Source organism: Acromyrmex echinatior, chromosome 19 (assembly GCF_024713525.1).
Source record: "Acromyrmex echinatior isolate Ae372 chromosome 19, ASM2471352v2, whole genome shotgun sequence".
NCBI classification, from domain to species: Eukaryota; Metazoa; Arthropoda; class Insecta; order Hymenoptera; family Formicidae; genus Acromyrmex; species Acromyrmex echinatior.
Genome location: NC_141870.1, coordinates 17,592 through 43,581, shown reverse-complemented (window position 1 = coordinate 43,581; position 25,990 = coordinate 17,592). Strand labels below are relative to the sequence as shown.

General features: G+C 32.8%; 3 protein-coding genes across 11 annotated transcripts; all 3 read left to right on the top strand.

Moving 5' to 3' along the window:
• The first annotated feature begins 9 nt into the window (after positions 1-9).
• Positions 10-5,537, top strand: LOC105147388 (START domain-containing protein 10). 4 transcript variants are annotated; one of them, XM_087416272.1, is made up of 9 exons: positions 11-577; positions 766-909; positions 1,061-1,225; positions 1,291-1,438; positions 1,515-1,667; positions 2,923-3,047; positions 3,122-3,244; positions 3,932-4,072; positions 4,261-5,537. In XM_087416272.1, exons 3-8 carry the CDS (start codon positions 1,070-1,072, stop codon positions 4,034-4,036), a joined length of 810 nt encoding a protein of 269 aa, XP_087272398.1. In that variant the 5' UTR covers positions 11-577; positions 766-909; positions 1,061-1,069; the 3' UTR covers positions 4,037-4,072; positions 4,261-5,537. The 4 variants fall into 4 exon arrangements, with proteins under 4 accessions (XP_087272400.1, XP_087272397.1, XP_087272399.1 ...); XM_087416274.1 differs by having other exon boundaries at positions 10-554; positions 3,932-5,537; XM_087416271.1 differs by having other exon boundaries at positions 10-577; positions 3,932-5,537.
• Positions 5,538-7,232: 1,695 nt separating this feature from the next.
• On the top strand, positions 7,233-16,037 carry LOC105152942 (uncharacterized). 4 transcript variants are annotated; one of them, XM_087416268.1, is made up of 7 exons: positions 7,233-7,699; positions 8,700-8,911; positions 10,861-11,094; positions 11,256-11,394; positions 15,037-15,197; positions 15,408-15,696; positions 15,904-16,037. In XM_087416268.1, the coding sequence occupies exons 1-5, from the start codon at positions 7,394-7,396 to the stop codon at positions 15,064-15,066; spliced, it is 921 nt and encodes a 306-aa protein (XP_087272394.1). In that variant the 5' UTR covers positions 7,233-7,393; the 3' UTR covers positions 15,067-15,197; positions 15,408-15,696; positions 15,904-16,037. The 4 variants fall into 4 exon arrangements, with proteins under 4 accessions (XP_087272394.1, XP_087272396.1, XP_087272395.1 ...); XM_087416270.1 differs by having other exon boundaries at positions 15,037-15,533; positions 15,618-15,696; XM_087416269.1 differs by having other exon boundaries at positions 15,037-15,683.
• Positions 16,038-16,272: 235 nt separating this feature from the next.
• LOC105152943 (hypothetical protein) lies at positions 16,273-25,143 on the top strand. 3 transcript variants are annotated; one of them, XM_011067509.2, is made up of 5 exons: positions 16,273-17,980; positions 20,364-20,421; positions 20,485-20,516; positions 22,905-23,255; positions 23,536-25,143. In XM_011067509.2, exons 1-5 carry the CDS (start codon positions 17,384-17,386, stop codon positions 23,674-23,676), a joined length of 1,179 nt encoding a protein of 392 aa, XP_011065811.1. In that variant the 5' UTR covers positions 16,273-17,383; the 3' UTR covers positions 23,677-25,143. The 3 variants fall into 3 exon arrangements, with proteins under 3 accessions (XP_011065811.1, XP_087272392.1, XP_011065810.1); XM_011067508.2 differs by having other exon boundaries at positions 16,277-17,980; positions 20,364-20,516; XM_087416266.1 differs by lacking the exons at positions 20,364-20,421; positions 20,485-20,516.
• The last annotated feature ends 847 nt before the right edge of the window (positions 25,144-25,990 follow it).

The window sequence follows — 25,990 nt, the reverse complement described above, 5'->3', positions numbered from 1 at the left end:
GCAGTTGCGCATCTGGATGAACCCTATAGATCAATGGTTTCATCAGCTGATAATGACAAGCCGACTATTGACATCGGTGTGCCAAAGTTGAAGGCTTGTGAGTCACAACACATGATAGCATCCAACAACAAATCTGAAATTCTCACCATAATTTGATGGCACGTACAATAACGAGTATGCTAAACGAGCTGTTTGCTTTTACAGCTTCCGAGTAGACAACGATAAAACAATTGCGTTTATATATTCAAAGTCGGGCTTCGAGTGTAAAAAGATTAGTGCAAACCAGTTGTTCAAAAGTATGTTACCGCGTGATTATTGAAACATACGAGTTCGCTCGCATCATCCGTTCTCGATGTTGTCAGCGACACATTTAGTTCGTATGTGCCATTTGGAAGTAACACATCGTCACTGTAGCTCGTTGGCGAGACATGCTCGAAAGTCATCTAAACATTTAATTACCTCAAATCTTTATCACCTGCGATAACGAGCTTTTTAAACGGAATGTGTGATATGACTTGATTATCACCAGCTCCTTCCAGACCACAAATGGGAAAGTAATGGACTGCGATAGAAGCATGCATGTATATGTATTCTTATTCTGCCTTTTTCTTTTCTCTCTTTCCTTTCCTTCTCTTTCTTTCCTTCCTATCTCTTTTCTCTTCTCTCTTCTCTTCTCTTCTCTTCCTTCATTCTTTATTTTTCTTTTTTTTTCTTTCAAATCTTGACTATGTAATATATTGTAATAAAAATAATTTTTTCTTGCAGATGGAACATAGAAAGAATCATTATATGCTGGAATATTCTTTAAATAACATGCCATGTGTAGATGTTTATAGATATATTATAAATTGAATGAATAAGAAAATGATAGTCTTGTCCTTCTATTGATAAACTTCTAACAAATATCAGGTGTGTGTGTGTGTGTGTGTGGAAAAAATTTCGAAAGAGAGAGGTCTTTTTTATAAATCTATATATAGAAATCTTTTTTATAAATATATATATATATATATATATATATATATATATATATAATTATTTATATTGTTTTGCTTTTATATAGATCATTACAATGGATGTTGGCATCGTCAAAATTGCAGAAGATAAAGATTTTGAGAAACTGAAGCAGCTGTATGACGATAATAACAATTGGAAATTAGATTATAACAAGCCTGATTTATCTGTTTGGACAAAATCCGTCCCAGGAATTAGTTTTAAAATGGTGAAAGTAAGTTCTTCTTTCAGCAAATAAATTTTACTTTTCGAATGAGATTGACTGACTTAATATTATAGATTAGAACACGTTTCCCTGATGTTTCACCAGAAACACTGTACGATGTTCTACATGACCCTGAGTATAGAAAAATTTGGGACACTCATATGATTGAATCAAAAGATATAGGGTTTTTTAATCCAAACAATGATATTGGATATTATTCCAGCAAGTATTACGTTATTTATGAATCTTAGAATTTTAATGTTTACATCTCGCTTTATTGTTAGTATACAAATTTTAGTGGCATGTCCATCTCCGTTAAAAAATAGAGACTTTGTCCTTCAACGATCTTGGCTGGATACTGGTATAGAACAGTTAATATTGAATCATTCTGTTTATCATAAAGATTATCCACCTAGAAAACACTTTATACGAGCAACATCTTACCTCACAGGTAATATTAGTACAAAGCAAATAAAATTGTGTTTTATATGCATTATTTATATATATATATATATATATATATATATATATATATATATATAAAATGAGGCTTGAAAGAATCTATCGGTAAAAAATGTAAAAAAGCCCATCAGAGCCTACATCAGCTGTTGGGATGCACAGAAAATTCTTTATTTTCCTGTGAATATAATAAAACAAATAAAATATACGTTTCGACCCTTCAATTTGGGTCTTTATCAATATAAAATATAAATCGAAATTATATAAATAACGCAAATTCCAAGTTGATTCCCGACAATTTAGTTCGTTCTTCTTTATCCAAATTCCAAATTAGCTATGTAATGAATAGCTCAATGATTATCAAAAATATTAACTTATACAATAATAATATAAAAATTTACATAAAGTAAAACCGAAATCATATATATTGCGTCACTAAATAGAATCACATCGCTCATCAGATTGTCAGATTTGCTGTGTAGTCATTCAAAAGAAACATGAAAACGAAAAATTAGAGAATTATTAAAATCATATGCTTGAATTTTAATTATATCAACTTATATATAAGCGTTTTCTTGCGACTCAACGTACATGTAAGTTGATATAATTAAAATTTAAACAAATGATTTTAATAATTCTCTAATTTTTCGTTTTCGTGTTTCTTTTGAATGACTACACAGGAAACCCGACAATCTGATGAGCGATGTGATTCTACTTAGTGATGCAATATATATGACTTCGGTTTTATTTATGTAAGTTTTTATATTATTATTGTATAAGTTAATATTTTTGATAATCATTGGCCTATTCATTACATAGCTATTTTGGCATTTGGATAAAAGAAGAACGAACTAAATTGTCGAGAATCATCAACTTGGAATTTGCGTTATTTATGTAATTTCGATTTATATTTTATATTGATAAGGATCCGAATTGAAGGGTCGAAACGTATATTTTATTCGTTTTGTTACATTCATACAAAAATAAAGAATCTTCTGTACATCCGAACTGATGTAGGCTCTGATGGGTTTTTTACATTTTTCATATATGTACACACACACACACACACACACACACACACACACACACACACACACACACACACGCACGCACGCACGCACGCACGCACGCACGCACGCACGCACGCACACACATACACACACACGCACACGCACACACGCACACACGCACACGCACACACACAATTTATGTTTTACCTTTCATCCAAAAGTATTATTATATTTAAGGCTATATTGTAAGGCCTTCGCGCAACGGAGACGGTTCCGAGTTGGGTTATGTATCACACACAGACCCACATGGGAAATTACCTGTATGGCTTGTTAATAAAGTCACACAAATATTTGCTCCTAAAGTAAGATATTACAATGAAATATCAAGTATCAAACAAATAAATGTAATATTTGCTTATGAAGATATATTTTGTAGATGGTAAAAAGATTGCATAAAGCTTCTGTGGGCTATCCAAGCTGGAAAATACTTAATAATCCAAATTATAAGCCATGGCATTATCCTGAACAAATAATGGCACCTAGAATACGTATCGAAGAAGTAAGGATTATCTTATTTTTGTATGAGTTTTCATAATGTGTATATCGGCTTATTACATGTCTTACTGTATTTTCATGATATTTAGATACATATAATACAATATAATATAATACATATAATATAATACAAGGGTTAAGCCCAAAAGTAAGTTTCCCTATTTTAGAAAAAACAAAGACGAAGATTAAAAAAAAGTTAAAAAATTGTTTTGATTTTTAAATTTTTTTTTCCATTTTTTCCTAAAACTTAGAGAAACTTACTTTTAGACTAATCCTAGTAGATCTTGTACATTCTTTAATTTCTCTAAATAAAATTTTGATTTCATTTCTTTCAGTATTATTAGGTGTTGGAATTAATTCGTAGCGTTTTTAATGAAAGAATGTTATTTATTTCACATGAGCATTAAAAAATACATTAATGAAAGTACTTCCCATCACTTGTAAAACGCTACGAATTAATTCCAACACCTAATATATAGTTAACATGTATCTCTATACATATATGTTTATAGCAATATTTTACTCGGCAATACGGAACAAAGAGATACATATACATATATATAAAAAAATAGACTGTTCTTATTTCGTATTTTTAGTTATCAAATATAATTTTTTTAAAAAATCAATTCCATGATGCAATTTTTGTACGCAAAGTTGATTTTTATAATTGTATGCTATTAATTTGTTTCAGTGTGTAAAATCTGCAGAAGAGAAGAATTCAAAATATAATTATGTAGATGAATCTAATTTAAAGGAAAATTTGGTTAAAGAATCTGCCGCAATGGATAGCGATTAATTCATAACGATACAATAGAGACTTGACAATTTTTAGGTAAGTAGAATAATAGTGACTAGAATAATAAAAAACTAATGAAAAGTTCCAACAGTATTATAATATTAAATGCAGATAAAACATACGGACAATTTGTACATTTATTAAAGTTCGATTTGCATATTTCTTACATGATAAATGATTCTAATTATACACAACGCAACATATAATATTTAATGTATGTGTAGAACATTAAAAGTCACATATTCAGTTGTCACGTGCAAGCGGATGTGACTGCAATATATGTAAACATCAACAAGAAAATATTCGATGGCCTGCTTTGCATTAGGCACTAATTTCTAGCCAGATTTGTTGTTGGTATTGTTAAAACGCGCAAATATATAATAAGATGTCATACAATATGGAAGGTATACTTGAAACTCTTTTTATAATTTATATCAGAGCGTATGCGTGCATATGCATATGCATATACGCGCGCGGTGGTGTGTGTGTGTGTGTGTGTGTGTAAAATTATTTATATATATATATATATATATATATATATATATATATATATATATATAAAATTAACTATCCGAAGTATCTTCTATATTGTGCACATTGTTATACTAAATCTTAATATATATATATATACTTATATACGAGGTAATTACGACTTTTTGTAGCATCAAAGAATGAAACGAATAGTTCGTAAACATTTTTCACATATATTTTGAGAAATATATGAGAAAATTCAGTTGACGTTTCTATTTCAAAGCGATATAATAAAAGGATATTATTGTCAAAAAGTTTGTTAATAAAAACAGACACATTCTTTTTACATCACACGGATATTTAAATGTTACAATTTTAATTTGTAAAACGAACCAACATTTTTTGAGTTATGACAAGTTTGAATGAATATGTATACATATATATGTGTGTATATGTATGTATGTACATACATATACATGTGATGATTCTTGTTGTTCATTTTAAACAAATGATGAATTGTTCACAATGTTGGTGTTCTCTATTTCTTTTGACAAGTGTCTCATTAGTTGCGTATATGCGAAGAGTACTGTACGAAGATTTGCGTCAAACTTCAACAGCGTATTAAAAGAGGAAAACAAACAAATTTCTGCATTAATGTTTTCATACTTTTCAAAATCAAAAGATTTGGGCAAATCAGATTTAAAAAATGTATGTACATACACAGACTGGAGACTATTATCAACTATACGCTTGTGAAGTTTGACACAATCGTCAGCTTTACGAAATATTTTGTATGATATATACATTTCATGATATAAAATTATAAATGGAAATGTATTGATTTATTAATAAACAAATAATGATGGCCTAGAATGTTTGAATATCATAAGATTGAAACATCGAATCTTAATTTTACATTTCTTTATATGGTTTGCGGAAAATATAAAATAAAATGTAATAAAAATTTATAGAGAGCGTAAGCTTAACCGATTACTTTGTAAGGATCACAATAAAAAGTTTTCAAACTGGCTTTATTTAAATAATTATTACAAAGGGGAGAGTTTATTTATAATCCAGTACAAAATCGATAATACTAAATGACGAAATTACAAGATTGACTTTTTAAATTACAAGAAAGAATTTTGAAAAATGAGTTTGACAATAACAATAATAAAATTTATAATATGTTTGTAATTTTATTATTCAGGTTTTTTTTTGTGCAATTACAGTAAAATGAAACGTACAATATACAGAATCAATTAAAATGCCATCAGAGCATTTCTAGTCTAGATACATTGTAGTCTAGTCTAGATAATTATGCAACAATCTCGCATTATTTATGTTTTCGTAACTACATTCGCGAGCAAAGGAGTTGAATTATTAATTGTTTTTTTTTAATACTTTATATGTTATTATCTTATGTATATTTTACATATTTATAGAGTCTTTCGTTGTATTTTCCTCTTATCGTTTATTACGTTACTTTGAATATGGAATTATGTTTCTCGGCTTGATGTACAGAAATTCACAGCGAAAACGTGTATTTATACAACACCTGAATGCTAATAGAATAGTATATAATCAAGTATATCTGTAGGCCACATAACTGTGCGCTAAATTACTGTACATTGCGTATCGTTTCAATATCATCTGGTGATAATACGTTTCAAAATATTATCGAGTATTACTTATTATACATACATGTATAATAATATTCGGACATATTGGATATTACTCATACTTGGATAAGTTACATAAACAGTTACGATGTAGTATCCTGGGCGCGGGGTATTAAAAATCAGAAGTGAACAGTATTTGAAAGACATGTATTTAAAATACATATTTAAATACATTTTTGTATTTCGTATTTGAATACTTTTTTAAAGAGTATTTTGTATTTTGCATTTAAATACTTTTTTTTTATATTTTGTATTTTAAATTTGTAAATACTACATACATTTAAATTATGTAAAAAATTTTTTTGATTAAAGTTAAAATCGCACCATTGCTGACTTAGTTTAAAGTGCGTTCCATTTCACGCATGATGTGTATCATTTATCCTTGTTTACATTTGGTAAACAACAATCTCTAATATTGTGTCTCAGCCAAGAGTGAAAGTATTTGATATAATATGTATTTAAAATACGTATTTAAATATTTTAATTTTATTGAGAGTATTTTGTATTTTGTATTTGTATATTTTTTTGAAAGTATTTTGTATTTTAATACAACTTTTTTGAGTATTTTGTATTTTGTATTTAAATACAATTTTTTGAGTATTTTGCCCAACCTAGTTAAAAACAATAACAGAATATTATGCTTGGAAGATTTGTATTTGAAATTTAAAAAAGAAAAACAAAAACACTTGATCACTCTCATTGTCGAGAATATGTTTTGTAATGGCAACGAGAAAAGTGCGAAATTAATAATTGTAAGGAATAACATTGGCAAATTTGTAATTTTATATTTAAAATATGAATTTTCGGCCAAGCATGGTCGTGATAGACGGAACGGTGAAAGATCGAGCTAGTCAGATGTCTTATGTATTTTATTTGTAAGGTATATTAGAGGATATACGCGTATGTATATTCTGTAGTATAAGTGGCTAACGCAATATGGAAGTTGCGCCAGTCTTTTTGTATTCGCTTTTACAACCGAGTGCAATAAAGTGCAGTCGAGCGCGGTAAAGCAATCGTACGTTCTACATCTATTCGACTAGGTATATATATCTTCTTTAGCGTATATATCTACGTTTCCATTCGTATCGTATCGATTTTGTGTTGAAATTTATATAGTTTACGTATATGCAGCGTACGCATATCATATATGCGACGATTGGAAAAAGGAATTTTCTTCTATGGCACATAATCGTAAGAAAGGATAAATATGTTCTATGATACGGAATCACATCCGCCATTGCCTGACGACAAAGAGTTTACTATAGAAACATCACATTTTCGTTCAAACAGCAATATCGAACAAACGGTAATATCGCAGAAATCTAATCTAAACATAATTGATGCTAAATGTGACAGTATTGTATTAACATCGATTGACAAATATGAAAATAATCGTTCTGCGTTTAATACAAGCTGCAGTGCAGAAAAAGCGGAAACGGAAGAAGCAGATAACAAGTATGAGAATGATAAGATAATATCAATTATCGATGAAGACACACGAAATAGCTCCAAGGTAAAATTATATATATAAGTATGTATATATAGACCTCTATGAGCTAAATCTATACCTACATATTTCAAAAAATTATTTCTGAATTAGACATACACACACACACACACACACACACACACACACACACACACACACACACACACACACACACACACACACACACACACACACACACAATATATTACATTTAACAATAAATACATTTACAAGTATCGTGCATGAAAATGTCTTATATTTCCAAGATTACACTACGTAATTTTATAAGGGTTGCTACTGCAGGTTACCATAAATTAAATTCAAGGAAATCAAGGAAATCAAGGGAATAATTAATTGTCAGGGAAATTACATAACGATTGGAGATATCATGGAAAAATCAGGAAATTTTGCAAAATTTGTTGGAAAATTAAAATTTATGGCTTTAAAGAAATTTAACATACGTATGCCTACACAGTTTTGAAATACTACCAACTTAACAATTAAATATGTAAGCAATGTCAACAACATAAATAGTAATTTATTGTACATTATTGTGTTCCAAATTTACTGCCAGCACTGAAAATGCTATAGTTATATTACTTTACGTTTACTATAGATTTTTCAGTACTGGCAGTCAATTTTGGAACACAACCTATATGTTGAATTGACCTAGCTCTCTCTTAAGAAAATATGTAACGATTAATTTTTAAATCAAGATGAAAATACAGAAGATTTCAAAATACAATATTGTATTGACAGCTTCAGAGAAAATTATGAAATTTTATTTGGAAACCAGAGAAAAGTTATATAGAATTTTAGAATGAAGAATTTAATTGTGACAACCCTGTTTATTTCAATCAATAAAATTTTAAATAAATTAGTGATAAATTTCTGTAAACTTACTTAGCAAATATGTACATTGTTAAATTGACTATCTTGTATAGATCGTCCGAAATACATCCGTTTTCTGCATTCGTATATAATTTAGTCTTTTTTAATCAATTTTGCAATTACGACATCATAGGAAGAAAAATCACATAAATGTTGTGGGAACGCCGGCCTCTTCGAGAAAGTGTTTAAACCGATAAAAGGATCATCGGAGGATTTGAAACGATCGAGAAGGAAAAAACGAGCATTTTCATTATTCGATACCATGATCTCTACGAGTATCGTTGCTCCTTTATCGATCGGCTTTTGGAGGGGTGTATGGGCAAGCATGGATCATCGTGCAGAATTGTGAGTAACAAAAGTACTTAACAGAAGAGTTTGTTCTCGCAATTGGAATAATTGCGAGATATGCGCGAGTGAAGCTGAAATATCATTTTCGATGATATGAAGCTAACATATATTGGATCATCTAAAAAGTATCCGCGGTACTTTGTCACTAGATATATGACCATCAACACACATCTAATGACAAAAAACTGCGGATACTTTTTAGATGACCCAATAATAAGCCTATTATAATTAAGTCAAGGCTTTTTTAAACGAGCAATTATAATTATTCATAAAATAAAAATTGTTCTTTAATTAAATAAGTACAATGCTATAAAATTTTCCAAATGTTTCGACTTACAAAGTCTTTCTCAGTGAAATATATAACAGCATTTTTAAATAATCCCTTACAAAGTCAACGAACTTACAATAATACAGTAATAAAAATTATTGCTCTATGTTAATTTTACATAATTATTTCTTCATTTAGATGTTACAGATCGAAATAGGTATCTAGTTAGAAATGTGAAGTCCAAATTATAAAAGAGAGTGTGTTTTACTATTTCTCGATTGTTATCGAGAATCCAGTTTAATCAACGATGTTATAAAAAATATTATAGAGAGAGGGGGAGGGAAGGAGGGAGGGGGTGAGAGAGAGAGAGAGAGAGAGAGAGAGAGAGAGAGAGAGAGAGAGAGAGAGAGACTGGAGGCTACTTGTTGAATTGATAACATCATGAAATTATTAGAACATTAATAGTTTAGTAGTATACATACACGTACACATTGACAGATGTGTACACACACGTACAAATTAACAAATGTAGTTTGTTCTGAAAATTATGATGTAAGTAAAGTATGTAATATCTGTAATGTATGCGTGTATATACAAGATCAAATCTATATTCTACATACCAGAATAATTTTCTATATGCGCAGGTAAAGTTAGTGCCGACTATATATTCTATTTGATATACCTATATGTATATCTATTATATATATCCAAAATATTTGTGAGTAAAACGCGAACTTTTACGAGCGATCTTGCAGCTCGTGAGTATTGAATTTTCGATGCTGTTAGAAATCAAGCCGTCACATTGGATAAAATAACGTAATTGCGTCTGACTCTTATTAGACGAATAAAAAACACATTGATATTGAGCGAGTTCAAGTAGGTAAAGCAGCTAGATCTGCTCGTCGAGCAATTAAATATGATTGATTGAATCCACAGGTAAGAACCAATCAAGCATTCTCATTCCGCATTCTCTTCGCGAGCGTGCAGCCTAGCCGCTTTGCTGGCTTGAACTTGTTTTTTTTTTTATAATGAACGCTCTATATTCGAGCATTGCAGATAAATGTAATCAATGAGTTTTATGCATCAGTTTTATTTTCATTCCATAACGTGACATGATCAAGTTCTAATGGCGGTTCTGATGGCGCTAACGATACCGAAAGTTGTAACTATATAGGTTATTCGCGTCGCATGCTCTAACATGCTTTAAAATGCTCCTACCATAGCATTTACTCATTCTAACGCGCTCGTTGAAGTGAATAGAAGCTGTAGCAAGAGCACATTGGAGCATGCTGGAACATGCGACGCGAACGAACCTTATGAGTTGCGTAGAGTCGAAAGATACAGGAGTGGTTCACTTGCACGCTGTTGCAATTGCCTATTGTCAATTACAATGGTTTCTCTATGGGGAGTTTTTTAATTTTTTTTATTTTTTCTAACATTGTGTCATTGTACACAATTGGCTCGTGTGTAATTACAGACGATATACACCCGAAAGGTACAATGAATTTCTTAAGTTATCAGGTATTTACACCTATAGACAGAGACACATAGCAGAATGGCGTTTTGTATCAAGAATCTATTATGTATTTTTTTTTATCATTTGCAGATGATGAAACGTTAAACATTATCCATTCATGTCCATTACGCTGGCGTGTATTTAGGAAGATTTTGTTAATAGGTTTCCCAGCTGGTTTTGTTTTACGTTCGGCGCAGCTTTGCACGTAGCATACACGGTTTTCAAAGATCGATTTCACGACATTTACATGAAGAAATGGACTAAATTAAATTGGCGAAAACGACTGCCTTATTGGGCTTTACGAATCCTGTATACTTACACCTTTGGAGTGGCGTGCATCGCGCATTGGCGGGGTAGTTGGATCATCATCAATAATCATCTATTTGTGCACACATGGTAACGTTGTGATAATATTTCAGCAACATTTTCCATTTGTCGCTATTAGCGATAACAGCTCTGATATCGAAATAGAGAAAATGGAGATTATTTGGATCGATATAAATAGCAGCAGGCAGTTTATTAATTGTCGTTTTACATTTATTTTCCTATATATATAGGATAACAACGTCTTTGACATGCTCGCTGCTGGTATGTCTGGCGATTCTACGTTCTATTCGAAACTTGATAGCAACTCCATTGATAATTCTCATCGACACGCCTTGTTGCGTTTTTAAATTTCCCACTAGATACAATGTGGTAAGTTATAAACATTGAATAATTTAGTTTAGTTTAATTTCTTGTCCTCGTTCTCAGAAGAATAAGATTTACGATATATATATATATATATATATATATATATATATATATATATCGTAAATCTTATTCTTCTACACACACACACACACACACACACACACACACACACACACACACACACACACACACACACACACACACACACACACACATCTGCGAAGACGTATTTGTGATTTGTGACGTTCAGGGATAAAAAACAGTTATATAAACGTATTTATACAAATAATACGTAATATACTTGTGTGTAAAAAGAGGCCAATATATGTATGATTAAATTATTAATGAGTGCGTGCGTGGTTATTTAGAATTTAAATTATCGGAAATTCTTGTACATATGAATAAACGCTGTTCAATCTTAATTGTTTCCGTCTTCCACAATATAAGATAATCGATGCGAATAATAATGTCGATAAACACGCGAGTGGAATATCGGGTCTCATAGATTCGTGTCGGGAATTTTCTACGATGTTTTCTACAATTGTCGAGCTTTCTTGACGCATTTATTGATTATGAAACTGCACTACTAGACAGCACGAAATATTGAAAGATAACAAAAAGCTGTCTTTTTGAAGTTGTCTTTTCGACAAGATGCAGTACGTCTAAGTTTAAAATATAGCAAAAAGATATCGTTTTTAGATATTCTTTTCGGTAAGACGAAAAGATAATAAAGATCTATAAGACGTCTTTTAGTTCTTGTCGAAAAGATAACTTAAAAAAGACATCTTTTCGTTATTTTTTTATGCCGGTTGCCGTTTCGACAAAACGCGGAAAGTCGACTAAAAGATATTTAATTTCGTATTATCGAAAAGATAATAAAAAGATAGCTCTAAAAGATATAATCGCTTTTCTTTATTTTATATACTTTTCATCACTCACCCGCGAGCAGTAAGCGAGATCGCTAGCAGACGGACGCGATGGAATTCATTTTTCGTGTTTGAAAACCATATAAGATGGAATAAAAGGTGCAGGATTATGAGAAATTTTACCAGTGTTTTAATGAACACTGATAAAATCTTTTTTGAAAGCGAATCCCCAAAAGGAATTATGATGAAAGATAATATGACTCTTGCGCACAGCGACACGGCAAACATTGCAATGGGATATATATTGACATGCAATATTTCATTTAATTCTATGTAAAAACTAATTCAGGGACCTGTTATTAAACCTAATGTTATATGCCAAAATATAAAAATTAAAATACACAAGTCTTAAGGATGGCTAAAAGATATCTTCAGAAGTAATTCTTTAGTTATCATATGAATAAGGCTATAAAAATAATTAACGCGATGCGACGTACATCTGTCTCACTAAAAGATATATCTTTATAACAATTTAGTCATCTTTTAGTCATCTTTTAGTCATCTTTTAGACGACTTTGCTGTGCTGTGGGCTATAATTCGATCTCTATAATGCCCCATGATGATCCAAGGAGTCGATCGAAGGTTTCCGTTTTTATTTCGAATCCCTGGCCTTATTTTCTTATATAATTTCATAGTTTTGATCTCTTACGCCACTGCTTTGACGATTGTTCGCGCATCGTGACAATCGCTTCTTTGATTACCGCCTAAAGAGCCGCCCGACCCTGTACTCAATTGTCAAATGGTGTTTAACGAGTGTACGGAACACAGAGTGGTATATACGTCCCGAGTATCCTCGTACACACTTGTCTAATTTAAATTTTCTAATTTTTATTTATGATTTACATGCAGAAAAACGTGTGTATTTGAGCTCGATCATATTATCGTAAAATTAATTGATTTACACCGTATCGCAAAGATTGTGCTATGTTGTAGCTATTTAACTTATAATCTATGTAAACAATAATTGTTTAAATTTGAAAGCGAAGTCTCTCTCTCTCTCTCTCTCTCTCTCTCTCTCTCTCTCGTACGTTTCGATGTAAACATATATACATAACCGACATAACGTATGAAAGTAACAACAGAATTGCTAGTTTGTTTTCTGCAGGTTGTAAAAAAAGAATTCTTTTTCAAACGTTATCACAAGAGTCGTCTCGAGTGAAGCTGATGAAGATTTAGTTGTTTCCAACAGAGCGCGTTATCGAATGTTTGCGTCAGGTTTGATGTAGATAGATATCGTATTAGATAAAGACTGATAAATAATTATAGTTCATTTAATCATCGCGCACACGAATTATTGCGCAAATATATAAACATATATATTTCACATGCACGTTTTTCTTACTTTTGTTTTTTGTTCCTCAACAAGGACCTTCCTGATCTCTCTTCTTTTTTCAAATCTTTGAATGATTTCTCCAATATTATGCGCGTAAAATTTGTCGATTGAAAATGTGGAAATGATAAGGAGAAAGCAAACAAACGAGCGTAGAGCCGAGTACAGCCGAGAGCTCTTGCAATTTTATAAAAACAGAAAAATCACACGACGATGTCTTCATTATGTTGATTTTCCCCGGAAGTTTACGAAACGCGTTCTTACCGATTATCATGCATTGATAATAGAGATACGCAGGCGCTGCGATTGCAAACTAACATTACTTATCTGCAAAGAAACGTTATCAGGTTTTTCGATCATATTTGACACAATTTATCGATCGTTTATATTATATTTAACGATCGTATTGCGTTTGACATGAGTAGTGATTTTATCTGCGAAATTTGACATGACTATTTCTTCTCAAGTCAGAAATTTCCAATGACGAGTTACGTATAGCATCATTGTTAAATATAGCAATGAAAGAAAAATGTAATCTGTTTTCAAATATTATTTATAAATCAGCAGAGAAAGAGAGAGAGAGAGAGAGAGAGAGAGAGAGAGAGAGAGAGAGAGAGAGGAAAAATTATTAAAATTTCATATAGTTGTTTCTAAACGATGTCTCAAACAAATATAAGCAATACTATACTATACCGATTCAGCTTCATTATTAACAAGTACCTACCATTTGTATTATTAATTCATTGAGATTACTTCTTTATCTTTGACATGTTTTATTAATATCTAATTTAAATTCAAATGTGCATATATGTGCGTATACGTGTGTGTGTACATAACTTTATATGTATAATAGTTTTTCCTACGATATAACACGATATTTTTTAAGAAATATAAATGTCACAGCGTTTAATATAATATTCAATAAATAATAATTTTTTAACTGAATTATTGTTAATCCTCGGTTACTATATACGGAGGTATGATATACTCAGAACATTTGAAAATTGTGCAACATTTGTAGAAAACGGTAAATGAGGTACTGGGTGTAGAAGAAAAAGCTTAAGTGATCAACACGTATATTTTTTCCTAGCGTCATTAGTTGTGTATGAAAAAGCAATAGCAGTCGTGCTTTTTTTATAAAATAAAAATCGTGCAATTTTATTTGTCAAAATAAATGCATGTACTTGTACGAGAATTAATATTTTGACACATGCTTTTAATTTAATTAAAATATACACTTTCAACAGTTCATTCCTTTAATTTCCTTATTTTTATTTTTGTATTAAGTACGATTATAATAATTTTTTGGAAAAAAAAAACATTTTTCGTGATAATTTGAAAAATTGACTTTTGTTCAATAAATATTTTTTGTAATTTACAATTTTCTAGTTGCAGTTCTACTTATACGCCCTTATTTAGGTCCTCCACAAAATGAAGATTTTACACATTTACTTTAATCAGTGGATCTTATCGAAAATTAGAGACACTTGACATTGACGGGGTGTACTGTACGCTCCCGTGCGATAACGACGGAAGTAAAAATATATGCGGTAATTGCGAGGGTTAAAAACTTTCCATATTATAATACATCTTAGAATGTTGTAGCTAATTCAATTGATTATTTTTATAGTACATATTTAGACATAAATATACGTCAGAGTCAATTAATTATATGGATTCAATATGGATTAATTAATTTGAGTTTTTTTTCTATCAAAATCGATACGTGTGTATCGCGCTATGGTTGCGAATAATTTCAGATAAGTTTATGGAGTAAACATTCGAGAATTAATATTTTCAATATTTTCCGTATGACATTTTCGACATGGTAATGGATCTTGTGACCCTGACGAGGCTTGCTGGGACGAATCAAGAGTTTCACGAAGGTGAGATGTTGTAACCCAAGCTTGATTGATACACAAAAAAGAGTTGATTAGCGACGATTTTGGCTAAAGCGTCAATGACTAAAGGAATATACGTCAATGGATAAGTGAATACGAGGCCGGAAACATTGCTCAGAAAAAAATAATATCAAGGTGACTATTAAAGGTAAAAATTATGCTATTGTAATTGAAATATTCTTCTCTATCGGAATAAAATCAACAAGACTATTCTTGAAATTTAATCATTGCATTTTTCTATTGGTTGATTACATTTGATATTGAGGATTTAATTTCAAATGTTTCTTTTTTAAAAAAATACTTATTTTACTTTTGTCACGTTTGAGTATCTAAATATTTTTATTTTTTCTTCCAGATTTTTCTAGCCGCTTTTAATAGCAATAAAAAATTTTAACAAGTTTCTTCATTGAAATACCTACTCAAGGAATGACGACACTTTCTCAACCCTTTTACAATAGAATATCTAAAATAAAAAATGACGGAGAAAAATTGATTCGCTAGCATTGGAAGATGAGAAAGACATAAGTGATCGTGTGTGGATGCGACGCGACGATTCAGTCAGTTCGAAGATCACCGAATAGTCTTGGAATATTATCACGCGGGAACACGCATGGCTGTCATCGGTTGCCACCGATTGTTCTAATCGGTGATAGCACCGCAATACACGATGAAACGAGGCGATTATAACGCATATGCATCGTAGGTGGGGGATCGTCAGTGTAGGAGAGAATGAGGGAGGAAAAGAGAGCATACCGCGGGTACTATCCTCCGTACTATACGCCGTATGGTCCGTATTCCGTCGCGTCAGCGACGATGCTTCAACGTTGTTCGCGCTAATATGCGATAGTGTTGGCCCGCGCGTTTAGCGGTTAGCGATCTTGATAAAAGATAGCTGTTGTACCGAAGATAAGCCAGTAGTCATCCTGACCGTTGCCTGGGCTGATCGGCCTGGTCGGCTGTACGATCCGATCGGTCGCCGATTCCTTGATCGAGTTCGTCGGCCCTAAGCGCCTAAGCGCCTATAAGCGCTTGGATGAGAGAGAGAGAGAGAGAGAGAGAGAGAGAAAGAGAGAGAGAGAGAGAGAGAGAGAGAGAAAGAGAGAGAGAGAGAGAGAGAGAGAGAGAGAGAGAGAGAGAGAGACAACCTTTGAGGTGGATATCGATGCGAATAACTTTCGTATATTATCTTTCATTTTTTTCCAAAATTTTCTCTCTCGAATCCTCGAAAAAGCGATTATCCTCTGTCCGACGAGTGCCTACAAGAATCAAATCGTGTCATAACGGATTTATATTCGAGGAGAAACATATTTCATAGCAAATTCACCACTAGAAGAAGCTTCAATGAGAGTCGTTGAGCGAATTTATGCTTTCTCAGAGCGCTAAAAAAGTTGACTCAAACTCTGATGAAGGAATACGGTAAAAGAAGGCATGTCACCGTCCTTTCTAGATAGAAGACTCGTTTGCAATGTCACGACGACGACGGCGACGACGACGATGACGACGGCGACGACGATGGCGACGGCGACGATGACGACGACAACGATGACGACGACGACGACGACGGCAACGACGACGATGACGACGACGACGACGACGACGACGACGACGACGACGACAACGCAAGCTAGTCTTAATGAATAAGAACCGCCGCATCAAACGAAAATTGAATCGAATGTTATGGTACGAGAATATATATCAGGAACAAAATATGTGGTAGCATCTAGATGAGTTGGCGTTCGTTTTTCAAAGTTGACTCCTTTCTTAATTTCATTTCTTTCTCTCATCTATAAACTACACGATAGTATATATAATTTCGAGGATGCAAACGATGCGTAATGACGAGCGGCGTGACTACTAAGTTTGATCCGGATTGGGTAAGGATGGTGGAGTTGCGTGCGGCTGGTGCCAGGATGACTGGAAGTCTAGACACCAGATCGTCAAATCGTCTGCATTATGCCATCTTGACCATCCTGGATACGATATTCTCCGCGCTCGTAGCCGCGCCGGCGGTGGTTGGTTACTGGCGCGGCACTTGGGAACTCAGCGATTTCTATGTCTATCCGGACGAGCCAGTGTTGAGCAGCTTCGCGTCGATCACGATCGGCTTCACCGGTCTCTTTGTCTTCAGTGTGCTGCAACATGGCTTGGATGACATTCTGCATCCAGATAAGCACCGGCTGTCCTACTATCTCGGCTCACGAGTCTACACCGGCGTGTTTGGCTTTTGCTGCGTGAACGCTTGGCGCGGTGCCTGGAATGCCCTGGACATTTATACGGAGCTGATGCCCGGCACAGTCTTTGCCATAACTATCGTTAGTCTCCTCGCGCTCGGCATCATGCGCGCAGTTCGTAATGTATCCGCGCCGCCGTTTTCCCTCGTTCTTGATTCGTGTCCGGGTTACTTTGAAGTGCAGACTATGTTTCGCGTCAACGTAAGTATTTGACAATGATCTGTTTCTCCGAAGGATGCTCTCTTGAATGCCGGGAGCATCTCTTTAATCACGTCGCACAAGGCGATGATTTTATTCTCCTTATGAGATTGATTCATGATTTTTCTTCAATCTCTTCTCCTTTTCAAATTTAAATTTCAAGAAGACTGTTTCACATTCGCGCTTGTGTAAAATTACACTCGCAACCGTGTAATCCAATTGTGAATAAATGTTACGTTGAGAGAGAGAGAGGGGGGAGGGAGGGAGGGAGAGGGAGAGAGACAGAGAGAAAATTTGAATTCTAATTTGAAAAAAAAACACAAATTGCAATATAGATCGCCGATCGATTTCAACGATCGATTCATCTATCTAATCATAAATATCTATCTAATCATAATAGAGTTAAAATTATAGAAATTGCATCTTATATAGCAAATGGAAGTTAGTTGGATTTATATAGTTTGCGATGGAGAACTTTTATGTGCAATCGATTAATCTTGAGGAATCAAGGATTGCTTATCGAAAATTTGTAGTATAATAGTAATAAGATAAGAAAATTTAAGAAATATTGGATACTAATGATATATTAATGACAGAATATTGTCCATATGCTATCTACCCCTTTCACGTACATTTCGGTGAGTCGAAGATACGTATATTGGAGGAAAACAAATATATGTATGTATATGCTATTAAATATTTTTCATTTTCTTGCTTCTTCTCTTCTCAGTGAATATGGGTAACATTAAAGGTAATTTGATTGGTTTTCGAGATATATATACATATGTATAAAAGAGTGTTTTGTACCATGTAAGAGCGTGTTATGTGAATGATAGTAGCATTTAAATACGAAATGAAAATTGTTTTGAAAAACGAATAAATTTATAAACTTTCAGTAATGATTAAATCACATTTCAAGAATTGTTTGGTGGTTTGTAATTATATTCGGTTTCATAGTCACGAATACAAGAGTCATGCATATATTTTGTGCGATAATTAGAAAAAAAAATAAGACAGATAATAGGAACTTGAGAAAATGATGTAAAAAGTGTTTGCCAATTTTCTTAAGCTCAAGTAACACACAATGTATTTACGTGTATATACATATATACAGCTTAATTTGTCTCAAGTTTTTTTCATAGACAAAAATGTTTTAATTTGCAGAAAGAAAGTAGGATATGAAAGAAGATGGCGAAAAGGGGCCAATAGCGCTGCCAATAATCCGGATTCATGATTTACGTTAAGTCAGCATTACTTGGACGCGCGCCAAGACAATTCTCTCTCGACTTTACATTTATCAGGACCCTTTTATTTGTTATGTATATTCACTGTGCACCGTGCGCTATCAATTATGCTGTTGATATTTTGTCGTAGATCGTAAATTATAAATGATAACTTGTAAATCATGATTACATGAATTGCATGTTACCTCATTTACACGCGTCGTCCAAGCTCACGTGTTATCGGTGTGCATATAAGCGCAGTTTCCGGCCAAGTCCCCCGACTGTCAACCACTATTGCGCCTGTATAGTCTACGTATACGTGCTAAGCATTAACGCAACGTGTGCAAGTGCGCTAATTTATTTGTCGTTTGTAATCACATTGAAATCATGACTATGGTCTCATCTTTCCTTTATTATCGCTCCAAAATAATTGTCAATTGTAATTATAAATGTAAAAAATGTTGCAAGAAAAGAATGTTACGCGACACACTTTTAGTTATACCTTCGGGAAACATCGGTACAATTGTCATTGTCATTGTCATTGCGTGATGCATACGAAAATCATAGTTGTACAATTCGATTTGTTTTTTCTCTACCACCACATCAGCATATATATTGTTGTTTGTGATAGAAATGTGATTTCACATGAAATACGACATGCATATTTAAGGTCGCTCTCTATCTCTCTTTCCTTCTGAAATCGATCTCTACATATTTCCATCTCTCTCTCTCTCTCTCTCTCTCTCTCTCTCTCTCTCTCAACATATTAATAACACAATATTGTCATCTTTGAAGTGGGATGATGACAAGTCTAATCGATAAAAATCGATTGAAAGCTTATATTTTAGTAATTACATGTACATTTTGCACATCACTTCTTTTTTGTTCACAAATCTGCAGTAAATACCATTTATTGTATGTGTCGTGTTAACGACGGAAGAAAATAATTTGAGATAAGATAAAGATTATTTTTGTATTGACATTTTATGTATCATTATACCATTAATACATTATCATGATGATACCACGGAATTGCAGTGCATAATTGCTATTTTATCATACATTTAATGACTCTCTTTTACTCTCTTATTCTTATTCTAATATTACTATACTACTTAACAATTTATAATGTTAATATTGCAATCTATTGCGTGCGGTTATAGAATACGAGGGACTGGTCGTTGTACTTACTGGATTGCGCCTTTAGCGTTGGTGTCGTGGGTACGTTGGTTGTCTTCGTCTGGAGAGGAGTTTGGATTTTGATCGACATTTACCTATTTCCAGAAAACCCCGAGTATTCTGCCCTTGGCTCACTGGTAAATATATATATACATATATACATATATATAATAAACCTTTTATATATCGACAATCGAAGTCCTTTAACTCCCCTCTGAAGATTATCCCTGATCCTATCATTTTGCAATTGCACTATACGCATGTAACTATTGTATTATATGTATAATTACTATCATATTATATTACTTGACATATATGAAGAATAGTGCTAGTTCACGCCAATCTACGCGCGTGTGCTTGTTTCTTCAAATAAAAAGAGAGTATTGGATATAATTAAAATTTCATGTTTTATTTGTTTTTATCTTTATTCCAGAGTCCTGTCAAATACATATACATCGCACATACTTTTCGTATCGAGCCATCTATATTGTGGTAGAATTAGACAAGGTGTTGCGCATGATATAATGACACTCCGACCAATCAAAAATCGGCTTTATGGATTTTATAATATTTAAGACCGTCAGTACAGTCATCATGAACCAATCAGAGAGTCGTTATTAGCTTGTCTTAAGACATTACTTAAGACGCGCGGTCTTAAAGTAACAACGGCTAAGTGACCCCAAATGATCGACATTACTGCATGGTCGCATAAAAATTTCCGAATTGACTGAACGGAATAAAAAATTCTCTTATAGGATCAAAGTAGAAGGAGTAGTGCAAAATTAGGCGGTGTGAATAGTAGACTTTATATTAAAAACGAAAAAAAAGTATGTTTTTTAAGTTTTTTTCGATTTTAATATAAGCAAGTCCATTGCACTACCTCCTAATTCTACTTTAATCCTGTAAAAGGATATCTGATTCTGTTCAATCAATTCGGAGATTTTTATACGACCATGCAGTAATGTCGATCATTATTGATGAATTCATCACTCCAACATCCTCGTAATACTTAAAAAAAATTGTTTTGTTCATTACGCTATGTCAAATATAAGAATGAAGAATTGAAAAAATATAATATCGAATCATTGAATATTAGCTACATTTAATTAATCTATCAGAAATCATGCATTTTGCAAAATATATGATTTCTGATAGATTATTTTTGTGTTATTTCTATCGCTATCGCAATTCCTTCGTATTCTGCAAGGGCAGCATTGTTCCCGTAACCGAGAATGGATTGAAATTAACGGATGTGGAGTTCTTCAGAAATACGTACGCATTCGCGAACATTAAAGTGAATCCAATTTTTAATCCGAATGCATTTTTATTCATTTATAAAATTATACACATATAACGCATATACGCTGCAATTAAATCTCACAACATCTGTAACATAAATGTTTCGACATTTATGTTATATATGTCTATATAACAAATTTGATAACAAACTGTATTATATATTAAAAATATACCCTTATACGTTGATTATGCAATTTAAGCATTTCGATTTCGCTTCGTAAGAGGAAAATTTTGAACGCACTATCTGATATCACCAGTATATGAAATAATCCGCAGGCACTTAAGGCTAATATTACATCATCATCCGTTTTTGGTCGTACGACAAAGAATTCATTTCAAGCCTATTGATTGGTTGCGAGAAAGAGAAATTGTCGAATCTTTCTCTATCCTATAACCAATCAATAAAATCATAAAAATCTTAAAATCTTTATCGTATGACAAATGTAATACCAGCCTTTACTATCATATCGCTAGACATAGATTAATCGCGGATTAAATTGGCAAAACACACACACACACACACACACACATACACACACACACACTTGATAAAAATTAAAAGTTAAATAAAATAAAAAAATGACGTTGCAAGTCTCAAATAATGAACGAGTGAGCATGAAGAAAAGTGTAAAGAACTTTATTCCTTTAACTTTTAATTTAAATCCGTTCAAAATTGCAAATTTTATATTGCATCAGGCATACGACGTACATGCACTAGGCTATGGCACTACACACCCGGTATTCGATTATATAATTGAATATTCGCCAATTGCATGATTGCCGCGGCACATGGCACAATTGTCGGTATACGCGCATATGAAATGTACGTTTTACGTTATCCGTGATTCGTTACATTTGTCGCATCGCGATCGCGCGCTTAAATTAAGTACATTACGATTTGAAAAAGAGATTTGTCGAATATCAGTTTAAGATTTATCATATCGATATGTAATCTTTGTCGAGGCATAAACATCATCATTCGTCGAAATTATCGTTTTCTTTTCATTTTTTTCGATGCACGAATTTTGGCTTTGGCGCCTTTTTAAAAGAGTGTAGAAGACAAATAGTAGTAAGTGACTGAGTGATTTAATATTCCCTTTAATAGAAATATATATATATATATATATATTCATACAGTGAGTACGAGTTCCCATATCATTAGATGAAAAATACATCGATCTATATGTAATAAAAAATAACGTTGTAATCTCCTTACCGAATTCCAGGCTATCGGGTATTTTATAGTCATCGTGACGTTTTGTCTACAACCGTTGATGCGGTATATCTGCGCGCGTCTTCAGGGTCTGGTTCGCTTGATGGTCGCGGACGTTTTTCTTTTTCTGAGCTTTCTGGGGACTGTCAACGTCTGGCGTGGCATATGGAATGCGTTGGATCTCTGGCTGCTGCCGGACAATCCGGAATTGTCCTGTTGGATTACTCACGTTGGCTGCTTCGTTTTTCTCGTCCTTCTCAATTGTAGCAACACTATCCTAGTTCGTGGCGTTTACATCGATGCCGAGGAAGAGAAAGGACAATGCGTTGTGTTTCCATGCCATTACCTTCGTTTATTCTTTAAGGTTTGCTGATCTTGTCTCACACACACACACACACACACACACACACACACACACACACACACACACACACACACACACGTATACGTATACATATACGTATACGTATATATTCACAATTTAAAAGAGATATTTGTTAATAATTAATGATATTTATAATTGATATTAATGATATTTATAATTAATGAAATGAAAAAAATTAAATGAGACCTTTAATGCGATCTTATATAAGTATTTAGTGTTTTTTTTCTAACGTTATTTTTGTTTATTTTATCATTTCCAGATCGAACGCGAGAAGAAGCAAGCGCGACAGCAGAAGCTGTTGGTAGATCATACCGATGTAAATGAAAAAGACAGTGAAAACGGAACTCTTCTACCGAACACGGTGTCGATTATACCTGTGAATGTAGATTCTCTTGCATAAAAGCGATATACGACAAGTGGATTTTTGTCACGAGTATCTAGAGCTGTGTTCCAAAATTTACTGCCGGTACTGAAAATCTGTAGTGCATAATAAGTAACGTAATACATACATACATTTTCAGTATTGACAATAAATTTTGAAACACAACCTAGGTGTGCGTGCGCGCGTGAGAGAGAGAGAGAGAGAGAGAGAGAGAGAGAGAGAGAGATAAATAATGCAATATACTGTGTACGAAATGAAATGAAACGCATATTGGATCGAAAAATCATTTTACAAAACGATCTATCAACTTTTGGTCGATTTTTAAGTTTATGTCATCTTAAAAAAGTGCGGTAATTGTAGTAATCGTGTTTAATCGAAACTGAAATCTACACTATTGAGATTTACAAGATCATGATAAACTCAGTTTGAACTCGGTTGCGCTATAGATTTATTAATAATGTAATTACTCTGTATGACTTACAAAGGGATAAGATCTTATATCGTATTTGAATTTCTTTATTATAAACATTCAGTATAAAAAAATCAATTTATTTCATTTACGATAACAAATTTAAAAGAAATAAGTATCATTAGATTTTTGTAGAAGTTTCTTTCACGTTAGTATGTCTATCGAGATTCGTGTAATTCAGTGATGACGATGAAGGATCGAAAGATTGAGTCACACTATTCTCAAGGGAGAGGCAGGAGCTGAATAGCATATATACTTAATATATGTATAGAAAATCAAGTACGTTACCCTCGTGTACTCGTATATATAGTTGGTATAACTCGATCAGTGCGATTCATGTGATTAATCCATGGATCATTATAAAAAAAACATTTTCGGTAATACACGGAGTAAAGAGAAAGTACGGTCGGGAAGAAGCGACGTATGGCTGTGAACGAACAATACGAAGTGAACAATGTGTTTGCGGCACTCTGTATGATGACCATCATAGAAATCACAGAACATTGTTACGAGTTTTGCAATGTATAGTACTGCAGTAATATATGATACATATAAGATAATTTATGTATGTGCCATATTGAAGCAAAGAAAGTTAAGAATTTACAAGTAGGAATTAATGCTGCCGTTGAGTGTTTGTCTGTGAAATTTGTGTAACTGATTATATAGCTAATTACTGATTATCTAGCTTAATGCGTATCACACATACGTACATATTTGATAGTTGATATACACGCGTTGATATATACGCATGCGTATCAAGAGAGAAATTTATATATTTATTTAAAAATACACACGAATGTTTAACATAAAGCTGAATTTACATTTATACATTTATACACACGCGCGCGTACACACACACACACACACACACACACATGTATGTGTGTGCATCATATATAATATATAAGTGCATTATAATATATACTATAGAGTAATATATATATAAATAGGAACAGGACGGAGAAGGGGTGGAGGGAAAAAGAGGGACTTATCAAATAAATATAATATTAACAATAGATGCCCATATGCATTCACTACTTATTTATTCATTTTTTCGAATGCAACTGTATATAATAGCTACTTGGTTACAAAGTCTCTTTATGTTTGATTCACAATTATTAGTTATATTTATATTCTTTGCACGTAAGAAATAAATGTATTTAGTTAATTCTTGGAAGGAGAAGTAGAGTAAATATAAATGAAAAGATGATAAAAATATAAAAAGATTGAAATAAACAGGGAAATATATATACACGTACAATTTTTACGAGCTGGAATTTTAATTATAATTTCGATTTGATAATATAATGTGTATGTTGTAATTTAACAAGTATATATTATATACAACGATAAAAAAGAAAATTATTTTAGTCAATGACGATTTTTTTCATGAGATCAGGTCTTTGTAATTACTTCGTAATATGTAGTAAATACGAATAATTTTTAATTAAGACGAGTTGGCAATCCTGTTCCAAATTCGCTATTTGCTTCGCTACTAGTAAACTATATATAGGTATAATTCGTCAAAAAAACTCAATGATCTAGATTTAGCTCTTATCGGCAATAATTTCATCAAGTCATATCGTATCACTGAATTTTGCATCGAACGAGACCTTGAATAACAACATCGATAGATTGAACAAGATCGTTATAAGTAGAATATGTAACTTCCCTCATATCCTGTACACCCCGTACTTTTTACTCTTGTACTCGGCAATTACTACGTCATAGCGTACTAATAACTAATTAGCCGTGTGTGGGATGTAATGACAGGACAATAGGCGGCAGTCACGATGGGAAGTGCTTAGTTCGACGATAAATGCTTGCCCTCCTGGCCTATATTTAATGTTTCCACAATGAATC

What these genes read in the sequence shown, in the direction of transcription:
- LOC105147388 (XM_087416274.1), top strand. Translation starts at nt 1,070, where the DNA reads ATGGATGTTGGCATCGTCAAAATTGCAGAAGATAAAGATTTTGAGAAA. An exon ending in TTAGTTTTAAAATGGTGAAA is followed by an intron (nt 1,226 to 1,290) that starts GTAAGTTCTTCT and finishes TTAATATTATAG; the next exon opens with ATTAGAACACGTTTCCCTGA. An exon ending in TGATATTGGATATTATTCCA is followed by an intron (nt 1,439 to 1,514) that starts GCAAGTATTACG and finishes TACAAATTTTAG; the next exon opens with TGGCATGTCCATCTCCGTTA.
- LOC105152942 (XM_087416268.1), top strand. Translation starts at nt 7,394, where the DNA reads ATGTTCTATGATACGGAATCACATCCGCCATTGCCTGACGACAAAGAG. An exon ending in ACACACGAAATAGCTCCAAG is followed by an intron (nt 7,700 to 8,699) that starts GTAAAATTATAT and finishes ACGACATCATAG; the next exon opens with GAAGAAAAATCACATAAATG. An exon ending in CATCTATTTGTGCACACATG is followed by an intron (nt 11,095 to 11,255) that starts GTAACGTTGTGA and finishes CTATATATATAG; the next exon opens with GATAACAACGTCTTTGACAT.
- LOC105152943 (XM_011067508.2), top strand. Translation starts at nt 17,384, where the DNA reads ATGACGAGCGGCGTGACTACTAAGTTTGATCCGGATTGGGTAAGGATG. An exon ending in ATTCTGCCCTTGGCTCACTG is followed by an intron (nt 20,517 to 22,904) that starts GTAAATATATAT and finishes ACCGAATTCCAG; the next exon opens with GCTATCGGGTATTTTATAGT. An exon ending in ACCTTCGTTTATTCTTTAAG is followed by an intron (nt 23,256 to 23,535) that starts GTTTGCTGATCT and finishes TATCATTTCCAG; the next exon opens with ATCGAACGCGAGAAGAAGCA.